General features: G+C 35.1%; 2 protein-coding genes across 2 annotated transcripts; one reads left to right on the top strand and one right to left on the bottom strand.

Moving 5' to 3' along the window:
• Positions 1 to 1,724: 1,724 nt before the first annotated feature.
• Positions 1,725 to 7,051, top strand: LOC145616603 (PHD finger protein ALFIN-LIKE 4-like). The gene is made up of 5 exons (XM_081671354.1): positions 1,725 to 1,964; positions 2,195 to 2,227; positions 3,771 to 3,999; positions 5,559 to 5,703; positions 6,446 to 7,051. The coding sequence occupies exons 1-5, from the start codon at positions 1,868 to 1,870 to the stop codon at positions 6,704 to 6,706; spliced, it is 765 nt and encodes a 254-aa protein (XP_081527480.1). The 5' UTR covers positions 1,725 to 1,867; the 3' UTR covers positions 6,707 to 7,051.
• A 2,276-nt stretch (positions 7,052 to 9,327) lies between these two features.
• On the bottom strand, positions 9,328 to 11,119 carry LOC145617641 (uncharacterized). The gene has a single exon (XM_081672363.1). The coding sequence runs from the start codon at positions 10,580 to 10,582 to the stop codon at positions 9,542 to 9,544; it is 1,041 nt and encodes a 346-aa protein (XP_081528489.1). The 5' UTR covers positions 10,583 to 11,119; the 3' UTR covers positions 9,328 to 9,541.
• Positions 11,120 to 11,368: the final 249 nt, after the last annotated feature.

Below are 11,368 nucleotides of genomic sequence, written 5' to 3'. Positions count from 1 at the left end.
GTAGTGCTAGTTAAACTTTTTACATCTTTGTGGTAGTTCTTTTAAAAAAAAATTTTAATAGGTAGTTGTTTTCAAAACACGTGCTTTAATTGGTAGTTATTGACAAAATTTCCTATAAAATATTTCAGTTCAGTTCAGTTCAGCTGAGTTCAGTCAATGAAAACAGGCCCTTAAGTCACTACAAATATTCAACTTTCATGAAGTATAACCATTTGTATGTTAAGAGTACTTTTTTTAAAGGCAATGTCGCCCCTCCTTGTACCTACAATTATACGAAGTAGGGAACACAAATTCATATGCAACTTCCCCTCCAAAAAAAAAAAAAAAAAAAAAAAAAAAAGCGACTTTGACAAGGTGAAAAATAAAAATAAATGGGTGGAGAGTTTATAATAGTATAATTGACATCTACAATATAAAAAAAAATTTTAAAAAAAAAGTTTAAAATTCCGTAAGTAAAAGGAAGTAAAAACACCACACATACACTAAACTCTAGCTTGTACAAACTAAATTGAAACAAAACAAACACTGGTAAAATGTGGCTTTTGCACTTGATGGAGGCCTGATTGTTGGATGGACGAAATCCACGAACGGTAGTGGTAAAACCTGTCAAAACAAACGACACCTGTGGTATACCTTAACATCGACCCATAACACCTGCTGGCTGCACTGAAGTAGGAGATAGTGTAGAGGCTGGAGTAGAAAACTTGAAATGGAACCAAAAGACACCAATAGAGCTTGATCTGCCACTACTTGTGGAGTTGTGGAAATGAATCATTATAAACTTAAAACTATCGTCCTTAGTACGAAGAAAATGAGTTAAATGACTACTCAAGTCTAAAGTGTGAAATGCTACTATGCTTGCCTGCTTGGGCCTTGGACATAAAAGACCTAGTCGACTGTTTACACAAGCCAAGGGAATTATACCATAAATAAATGAACCAAATTTACATTTATTGAAGTTCCAACAATCATCTCTATGGATAGGAAGGGTGATTCATTTGCTTAGGTTTCTTTTCATGACATTATATATATATATATATATATATATATATATATATATATATATATATATATATATTACTGACATTGATTTTGCGCGTGATTTATCATGTACTTATGAATTAAAACCATACCAAAGATATTAAAAGCTTAATCTTAGGACCTGTTCACATATACTTAATTTCAGTTCAGCTCCAATCAGTTCAGTTCAGTTCAGCTCCTGATTTCCTTCTCTCATAAAGTATTTATTTCAGCTCCAATCAGTTCAGTTAAGCTCCAATCAGTTCAGCTCAGTTCAGTAAATGTGGACAGACCCTTAGCCTAAATGCTACATATATTATTACCCTTAAGTTTTATTTATTTATTTTTTATTTTTTTTTTGTTAGAGTTTCACACTACTATTCTCAAGGTAAATCTTTTGGCCGATACCTTGTTCGTAAGAGTTTAGAAAATTTCCTCTTTTACCCTTCATTAAAAAACGAGCTAAAAACAGGCTGATACAATCAATTCAGTTTAATTCAGCTCCAATCAATCAGTTCAGCTCCAATCAGTTTAATCTGTTTCAGCTCAGTTCAATAAATGTAAAAAAAAATTAAAAAAAAAAAAAAAAAATTATCAAAAAAAAAGTGGTGAGTCCTGACTAGTCTCTCGGACTCGTCGCCCACATATCCAATATAGTTAACCCTCATTCTTATTTCTCAAACTCCCCCCATTATTTTTATTTTTGTTATTCCCCCATTTTGTCTTTTTTAATTTATTTCAAATTTCTCTCTCCTTCTTCAACCTCCTGACTTTCTCAATTTTCTCCATTTTTATTTTCCAGAAATTCTCTGTATTTTTTCATTTTCTCTGAAAATTCTCTATAACAATGGATATTGGAGCGCAGTACAACCCTCGAACTGTTGAAGAGGTTTTTAGGGATTTTAAGGGTCGTCGTGCTGGTTTGATTAAGGCTCTCACTACTGGTTTGTCTTTTTTTTTTTGGGTTTTTTTTTTTCATTTTTTTTTTTTAACTGGGTTTTTGGTTTCTGGTGTCCAATGTTGCGCGAAATTCCCGGGAAAAATTTACTGGGTTGAATTTTTTTTGATTCATTATTTTTTGAATTTTCTATACATGGTATAAATTATGCTTTTTTATTTTAATTTTTCTGATATAATTTTTGTTAATTCTTACCTTTTTGGTTTTTTTTGGCAGACGTTGAAGATTTCTACCAACAGTGTGACCCAGGTTAGGGTTTATCTCTCGCTATGTTTTTTATTTCTTTATTTTATTTAAATAATTTTTTTTGGGTTGAGGTTAGTGGTTAAGTTGAAATGAAAGTTGCGATTTTGATTTTGATGAACTCATTTGAATTTCATTGAATTGTTTTGATTTGATGTGAGTGATGAGTGTCTGTTCATTGATGCATAATTGAGTTAATGTTAACTGTTCTTTGTACTGTTTGCAGTATCTAATTGCTTAGTTTTTCAGTTTTGTGCAATGGTTGATGTTGGAAATTTTTGTAAATGTTGTTTGCAAAAAAGAGAAAAAAAAAAGGGAGGTTAATTAAAGAAACAGGGTAATTTTGCTTGTTATTAGTATGTTTGACTGTTTTTCGCGGGGTTTGAATTGTGTTATGACTCTTATGAGATTTTGATTTTGTGACTCTGGGAATATGGAATGTTTTTGTTTGTACGAGTTCCGTGGTGTTTTTGGATACATGCAAAGCTTATTGGGAAACTATTGTCGTGTATTCGTGTCTTTCGTATTAGTGGTTGAAATGGTTGAAATGAACCACAGTTGCCGTGTCTTGTATTATATAGTACGAATATGTGTTACGGAGTAATATTTGTAGATGTTGAGGTTAGTTTGGTGATAAATTGTATACTCCTGTGTCCTGTCATTCATTTTGCTTCGTGAGTAGTTAATTATGCTCCAAAGGATTATTCCTCTGCTTGTTTATGAAAATGCCCCTGTAGAATCAGTGGTTTTGTTTGCTATTTGGAGCTGACAATGATTGGTGTAGCTTGCCTGCATTAATTTTCTGTCACTTATTGAGTTATCGTCTGAGCAATAATTTGTATGCCTATATTAATGAGTGCACACATGGTGGGTACTTTCCGTGATTCTTGTGGTTTGTTATTAAGTGAGCAGTGTTACTGGTTTTCTTTGCTGTGCAATTTGATTGTATTATATTTTTTTTCTCATGTCGTGTGCCATGGTGAATCAGATAAAAGACTTTGACTCAGTAGACTTAGCCTCCAGCTAGCTTAATATGATTTTAGAAAAGGGGTTTGATGAGGTGTTTATGTAAGTGAGTGCACTAAGTTTATTATCATTTTTGGATTGCAGTCTTTGTAAATCAATAATGTAGATATGTTTTGCTTATACATGCAATACTTTATTTTGAAGATTTACTGAATGAATGTCATTTACTGAAGGAGTATTGTTTTTGAGCTCTATCACTAGTATACAGTAATGGGGTTCTTTGTTTGGGAAACTCTCATATGAGTTTATTATGTTTTTGTCAATTTATTGGTCAATTATGAAATCATTTTAAGATATGGAAAGATGCCTTGTGCATGATTTATGCAACTATTTATTTATTCAGCTGTAATGCATTTAGGTTACTACTTATGGCAATTTTGCATATTAATAACCTCTCTCCGTGTTCTGAATTATACTAATCTGTTATAACATTTACTGGCTAGTTCACTCTGTATTCTACTTGTGTTCCTTTACGATCCTTCTAAATTGAGTTACAATCTAAATGAATTTATTCGCTCTACAGAGAAAGAAAACCTTTGCTTGTACGGATTCCCCAGTGAGCAGTGGGAAGTCAATCTTCCAGCTGAAGAGGTACCTCCTGAGCTTCCTGAGCCTGCATTGGGCATAAATTTTGCAAGGGATGGGATGCAGGAGAAGGATTGGCTAGCTCTGGTTGCTGTTCACAGTGATGCCTGGTTGCTTTCTGTTGCATTCTACTTTGGAGCTAGGTTTGGGTTTGATAAAGCTGAAAGGTATTACACATAACCCTGTTTTAATTTTGAATTTGAAATTGTGCAATCAAACACATCACCCTATGTTACCTGGACACGGCATTTTGGCTGGCATACCCGGGTCGATACGACGCGACACCGATCCGGGTATGAAATCCGTTCCGGATACTCCATTTTGTTCTCGGGTACGGCGGCCATTGAAGGAGTTGAAGCTTTGAAGAAGATGAAGACGGTTCTCAAACAATTTCGAAGATGAACACGATTACGAGTTTTCTCAATGCAGTTTTCTCTCTCTTTCTTCTTTCACGTGTATTTACTTATTTAATTTCTGAAGTTTTTGACTTTTTTTCTCCCTCCTCTCTCCTGATTTACCTAGCAGTAACATTTTTTTTTTTAATATATGTGCTTAAGGGTGGCGGCTAGGGTTTTGTTTTAATTGGTAAAAAGCTTAAAAGGCCTTAAACCTATGTTTCTCTATCAACAACTTGGGCTTTTTTTAAATAAACAACTTGGGCTTTTTATTTTGTTTACTTTTTTTTAGCAATCCACTCACCTAGATATAAAAATCTATCAATAAAAACCACCTATATAATTTTTGATATATTATGGACAAAATTATTGCCGTATCCGTACCCGAGTCCAATGTTAAGACGGTGTCCCCGTGTCCTAAATTTTTGAGAATGGCGTATCCGACAATCGGATACGTACCAATATCGGATACCCGTACCCGTGTCAATGTAACATAGACATCACCCCACCCCCCTTTCTTTGGTATAATTCCTTAATTCACAGTAGCATTTGCATGATCATGTGTAGTACCCCGGTAAACATGCGTAGTGCATGACATTGACATGTTAGTTATAGAGTTTGTGGTATGGTCATAAGTCTCATAACTTTGAGAATTTGGTAATCTAAGTAGTTTATTGCTTGATATTGGAGCCATTAGCTGGTGTTGGTTTTGTACCAGGACTACCAGTACCAGTGAACTCTGATGCTCTCATTTTTGTTCTTAAATTTGCTTGAAGGTAGTTCAGCCGAGTGATATGTGGCTTTTTGGATATTAGAATGGAAGTCTGCAGTGATCGATGTATTGAGACCCTAATAATCACAAAATTGGTTTTTCTGATAGATGGAGTACACATGCTGTTCAAAGTTTTACTAGCTGTGTAATAGCAGCTTTTTGAGCTGGCTTCCCTCGTCAAATTATGCTGTGTTGCTTTCAGATGTCTTGAACGTACTTACATCATGGAGTTTGCACTTATATTTCCTCTCAATGAAATGAAGAGGGCCAATGAGTTCCTTTCAACAATACTGAGGGAATGATGAGCTGTTATTAATATCTGTAATTGCTATTGAAGCAGTACAGTCCATTGGCATGTATGGCTATTTCGTTATGTCATATATATATAGCCTCATGGAAGTAGCATATATGGTTTTTCATTAGCTAAGTTCTTCATTTGATTAATGATCTTGTCAGGGTTTGTGTCTTTTTTTTCTCTTACTTGATGAAAGGGAATATGGGGGTTGATCTTATTGCATCTTTCTATTTTGTTGAATATTAGTTGACTTGTGTGATGTAGGAAGCGGCTGTTTCATATGGTTAATGAACTCCCTACTATATTTGAGGTTGTGACCGGCTCTGCTAAGAATAAACCAGTGAAAGAGAGATCTTCGACTCCTAATCACAGCAACAACAAGCCAAAGTCAAACTCTAACTCCAAATCGGTAATGATCCTTTTATTTCTGTTTATGTCTTGTACGTTGATGTTTACTTAATTGGGCACTCTTTCTTGCTCTCTGTGTTTGTTACTAGGCTAAGTATGTCATTCAAATTACTGCGGACCACATAATAACATCTTTGTAGTTCTTCCTATCTGATTTGTTTTGTACTGAACTTGTGATAGTATCTGTTCAACACTGCAAATATTAACATTAGTAGATACTGAATCTGTGTAGTGGTATTGTTGGTGTGATTGATGGGTTGGTCGAATTGGCTTTTATCTTTGGTATTGCAGTTTCTTGCTCCGTTTCTTGTTTTTTATAAACTGCATGAATTGAAACAAAGATTATGGGTTCTGGGTTGTCAGCCACATAAAATGATGGGTGCTGGGTTGCTCTTTTTATTTATTTATCTAGCTTTATTCACTCTTTTTATGAAAGCAGCCTGCAATCATAGTTCATACAAATATATTTGTTTGATGTTAACGAGTAATAAGTTGGGTTCGACTTTCTCTGTTTCCTGGTTTTGATGCATACTCATGTATGGGGAATCACTAGATTCAATTAGGCAGTGGGATGTCCTTTCTTGGACACCAAACCTACTTTATTTTTGTTGAAGGGGAGAACATTTTTCTTATGATATCAGCTTATTTATTTAATGTAGCAGCAGTTTCTTTTCTATCTTCAAAGTAAGTCATCTTTGCTAGTAATTTAAATTAGAGCTTGAAATTCAAATCTTGGATTGCAGGGCAACAAGTACTCAAAGGTTACTCCACAGAAGGTGGAGGAAGAGGAGGAAGGCTTAGAAGATGATCAGGATGAGGATGAGCACGGGGATACTCTTTGTGGGGCATGCGCAGAAAGCTATGCATCAGATGAGTTCTGGATTTGCTGTGACATATGCGAAACGTGGTTCCACGGAAAGTGTGTGAAGATCACTCCTGCCAGAGCTGAGCACATCAAGCAGTACAAATGCCCTTCTTGCAGTAACAAGAGAGCTCGACCGTGAATACATGAAACCCACATTGTTGCCTGACATGGGGTACCAAGTTAACCTTCGCTCCTGTCCATTAGTTATGTATGCTCTTTATCGGCTACAACTTGTGCATGTCTCTAGAACTTCTCTTAGAATCTAGGATCTTTGGTAGTGGACCTGAAAACTTCTTAAGCCTGTAGATTGAGGTCTATAAATTTTCTATTATTAGTTTAATCCTAATTATTGTCTGCAAACAGAATTAGTTCTATAGTACTTAATTTTGCAGACAAGTATGTAAGTTTTCAAGTACATTGCATCAACCTACTCGGATTTTTCAAAGAAAATGATGGAAATTATTGCGTTTGTGCCGCTTTCAAATTCAGTTTTTCTATTTTGATGTCGATCCTCAGTTCATATTAACAATTAACACGATAGAGGGCACGATTTATCCCATACCACCTTCAACAATTTGTGAGTATAATTATATGAAATGAAGTTATGAACAGAGTATATTTTTTTTAACAGAGAACATGGGCTGTCTTTTAATGTTAAGTATGTCTCTGTAAATTTGGCGAATCTTTATCGTTAACTATTAAGGTTGGTGAAACTATACTCGATATGTATACTTGTTGGTAAGTGGGTCAGAATTTTTTTATGAAAAGTTGACAATAAGAACAACTTTCCTGCATTTGCACGACCTGAAATGAGATTAATCAATTAAGCTTAGACAATGTCTGTAGATTCTTTAGACCTAACTATTACTTTGGATTACCTGCAATCCTCAGTGTGAATTTAAGAAGTTAGGTCAGTTTCTTCTTTACAAACTTTTTGAGACGGAGGGCGTACATTTTTACTAAATCGAGTAAATTTTATTGATGAGAATAGTTTTAATTGATAAAAATGGGTTTTTGCTGATAAAAATTGGTCCCATCATATTACATCTATCAAGGCTGATTCGTTATGATCAATCTGAAATTATTTTTTATGTCAAAAGAATTTGATTATGGCTGATATGTTTTCTCAACAGACATAATAGAGTTAAAATAGCCAAACAAGTTGACATTAGATACTAATTTAATTAAAAAATGAATTATTTTGATTGTCTTTCCATTACTGATCTTCAACAAATCAAATGAATCCAACATTTGTAGGTGATGTTGATAATAAAATTGATACTAATTTACTAATATTGAGAAAGTAGTTAATATTAATTAAAAGCATTATCAATCAAGATCCCGTTGAATTTGTCAAACCAGAGGAAAGAAATTAAAAAATTTAATTACTTAAAATAATAGATACTCCTAGATGCAAGCAAACTTTATGTCGTCCACTGTCAAAATTAAAAAATTAATTTGATTATCCAATTTGAGATAAAGCAACACTATCTGATTATGAGTTATGAGTTTATGACCCCAACTGCTCTTCTTATTGCTTTTTAAGAAATCATACTATTATATATATTTGGACTAGAAGCTTCTTGATTCTAATTATTCTATGAGTTTGATAGATACTATTTTTCCAATCAAGGAATACTTGACATATGACTAGTAGTTTTCCATTTCAATCTCAATGGATGCAAAGATTCATACTCTTATGTGTTTGTTGGAAGAAGTATATATAATATGGTTGTGTTTAATTAGTAATAATATAAGTTTTCTCATGCACATGGGGAGTCCGTGCAGTAAAACAGACTAAAATTTTAAATAATGGTATTCAATTGTGTTACATTACTTTGCATGCGCAATTAATATTGATAGACAAATCTCTTGGTTTTGTCTCCTACAAAACACATGACAATAACACTTGCTGATGCTGTTCTCTCGTAAATTACTCGTGAGTGCTGCGTTATATAAAATTGGTGTTTGACATCTTATGGAACTTCTATCCCATGTCCTAAATAATACTCGTATTATTATTTGGTTGCATTTTCAGCAAGAATTATCGTCATGTATTTCTGTTTTTTTTGAAAAACTACTATTTATCCCGCAAAAAAAGTTGCGAGTAGTTTCTCGCAGCATTCCTTAAAATTGTTTAATTGTTGATTTCAATTGTTATTTTGGAGTTGTCTATTATGATTTTGTTAATTAATTTGTTTGTTTATAAACCCTAATTTCTTCTATGACTATTGTGAAAAAGAAACTTTGTTTATCTTGTGAGCTTGTACCAACGTCTACCATATACATTCACTGTTAATTAGTTATTTCAACTAAGTAATTTATTTACCGTTTTAGTTTGTAAGTCCTGAAACTTATTTAACATAAAAACTTAGTCCTCGAACTTGATCCGATAATAATTAGAGCAAAGGTATAGCAAGTTACTTGTGCTTGCCTTCCTTTAAAACAACCGTGATCTAAAATTGTTTAGAATTCATATACTACGGTACTTTTGACACATGAAAGCAATGTGAGGGCCATTCTTAACTTGAGATGTTATCATAACTTTGAAAGGATATTTACTTTGGAATACTTTGCAAGTTGTCCCTATCTTTCATTTTTCAAATCAAAAGTGAGAAGGCATAATATCCCACTTTTCTTACTTTTGCCTTATCATAAGTACACAAGATTGTATTGTACATCAATCTTAGAAATTTATGTTCTTTGCATACATGAGGAACTTAGAGTAAAGAAATGAAAGAACCAAGTAATAATTCCAAATGAATTGTCAAAATAAGGAACATATATTCATTTTTGTGAAGTTGAAAGGGATTACATTCATTAAAACTCCTAATTCTCCTGTCAAATTTAACAAATAAAGGATCTTAAACAAGGAGATATAGGGCTACAAAAGACAGAGAACAACTTGTTCTTTGCATTACATTATGATGTTTACTCCTAATTTTCCCCTGTATATTGAGTCATTGACCTAAAACTATGTCACACCCTCTTGGCTCTTGGCTGACAACCTCTTAAGAAACTCGTAAGTAGTGATCATGGTGGTGGCCGACATCGACATGGAAGCACACCGTGGCCCAAGCCCTCGATAGCACGCTGTCCAGCCGCCTTCCCGGACCAAATTACGCACCGTTTGAGCCACCGTAGGGCCTCTACTACGCCCATTCTCCTCACTATCCAACACTTGCAACCTAGTCTTAATAGTATCCAAAGGCATTGTGATCAAAGCAGACGCACCACCAGCCATTGCAGCACTCACACCTTGAACCACCATCACCGCCTTCGAATCCGGCCTATAAGTAGTTGTCACCTCATCACCACCACTAGGATCATCTCTCTTGCAAAAGTAGCACCCAATACCACCCCAAATGAGGCGTTGAGCAACCGAATAAGACGCCCACCAAACCGCATTAGATGGTGCATAAGTCAATATAGATATACCAAAACCTCTATATAATCCTCTCAATCCATCTGATTTGATAATTTGCTTGAACCCATCAACCCCATTAGCATACCTCATCTTGCTAAGATTTCCTCTACTATTTTGCACCATTAATCTTTGGCTCACAACATCAACCGGTGTCCATACAAGCTGAGCCGCAACGGCGGCTGATACGCCAGCTGCAGCATTGGCAATAGCAGCCGCCGTGGGCTCAGCGAAACCAAGACCAAGAGTAGTGGCACCTACACTACTCTTGGTCACCTCGAGGGCGGTCATATAGAGCGCCCTCGCGGGTATGGTTCCGGTTAGAGAGGTTCCGAACCCTCTATAGAGGGCTCGGAACCCCTCGCTTCGCACGATATACATAGCAGTCGTAAGACTGCAGGATCGTTGCGAGTATCGGCCGACCTGTTGCCGGGTCTTCAGGACTACGGCAGGGTACAGGGCGGCCGATACGCCGGAAAATAAACCAGCACCAAGGATGAAAAACTTGGATTTGTCTAACATTTCCCAGTTTATATCTGCCGGAATGTGGATTTCTTCCTTTGATTCTTCCTCTGCTGTGCCTAAACTCATCTTGTTGATTTTTCCAATTATGGTAACTCTACAAACTACCCAGAATTTCTGTTTTTTTTGGGATTTTTTTTCTTTTTTTTTGAGGGGATTTATATACAAAAATCAACAAAATCAAACCCAGAAAGGTAATCGAAAAAACTACCCAGAAAACCTGAAAAAAATTTGGTTTAATTACAGGGGTTTAATTTATACAGGGGAATTTGTTAGATTAATCGAACTGACAAAAAAATTAATCAAATTTAACGGGAAACTTGGGATTTTTTGCGTTTTCTAACCCAGATTTTAGAGCGAAATAAAAGAACAGGGAAAAGATCTAGCATTATTTTCCTGTAAAAATAAAATAAAATAAACAACCAATAAATTTGTCTGTTTTTACCAAAATTTAAGATGGAAATTAAAGACAACAATCTCCAAAAATAAGAAAATTTTCCCAGAAAACAAATTTAACCCTTTTTTTTAATTTGATGGTATAAATATAAACCCAGAAAAAGGGGTGAAAGAGAGAGAAAGAGGTGAGTTGTGAAGGGCAGAAATGGTGGGAGGAGTAGAAAGTGTTGTATTGAGGAATGAGGAGAAAAGGGGGGTTTAGGAGAATGAGTGAATGACTGACACGTGTCGGTTAGTGTTAGGGTTTTGGGCTTGATTCTAGGTTTTGTCCAAGCACGAGCTGGCCACGTGGGCTGTGACTGTGACTCGGTTACCCTTATCCGTTTTCAGGACCTTTGTTTTTTCTGTGTTTTCATAACTTGCATTAGGATTAAGGAATGCTCAATATTAGGTAGCATG

This window comes from Chenopodium album, chromosome 26 (assembly GCF_948465745.1).
Source record: "Chenopodium album chromosome 26, dcCheAlbu1.1, whole genome shotgun sequence".
In the NCBI taxonomy this organism is placed as follows: Eukaryota; Viridiplantae; Streptophyta; class Magnoliopsida; order Caryophyllales; family Amaranthaceae; genus Chenopodium; species Chenopodium album.
This window is presented reverse-complemented; position numbering and strand designations above follow the sequence as displayed.

Excerpts from the sequence above, each read along its gene's own strand:
- LOC145616603 (XM_081671354.1), top strand. The coding sequence starts at position 1,868 with ATGGATATTGGAGCGCAGTACAACCCTCGAACTGTTGAAGAGGTTTTT. Across the intron at positions 1,965-2,194 it reads GATTAAGGCTCTCACTACTG|ACGTTGAAGATTTCTACCAA; the intron begins GTTTGTCTTTTT and ends TTTTTTTGGCAG. Across the intron at positions 4,000-5,558 it reads GGGTTTGATAAAGCTGAAAG|GAAGCGGCTGTTTCATATGG; the intron begins GTATTACACATA and ends TGTGTGATGTAG.
- LOC145617641 (XM_081672363.1), bottom strand. The coding sequence starts at position 10,582 with ATGAGTTTAGGCACAGCAGAGGAAGAATCAAAGGAAGAAATCCACATT.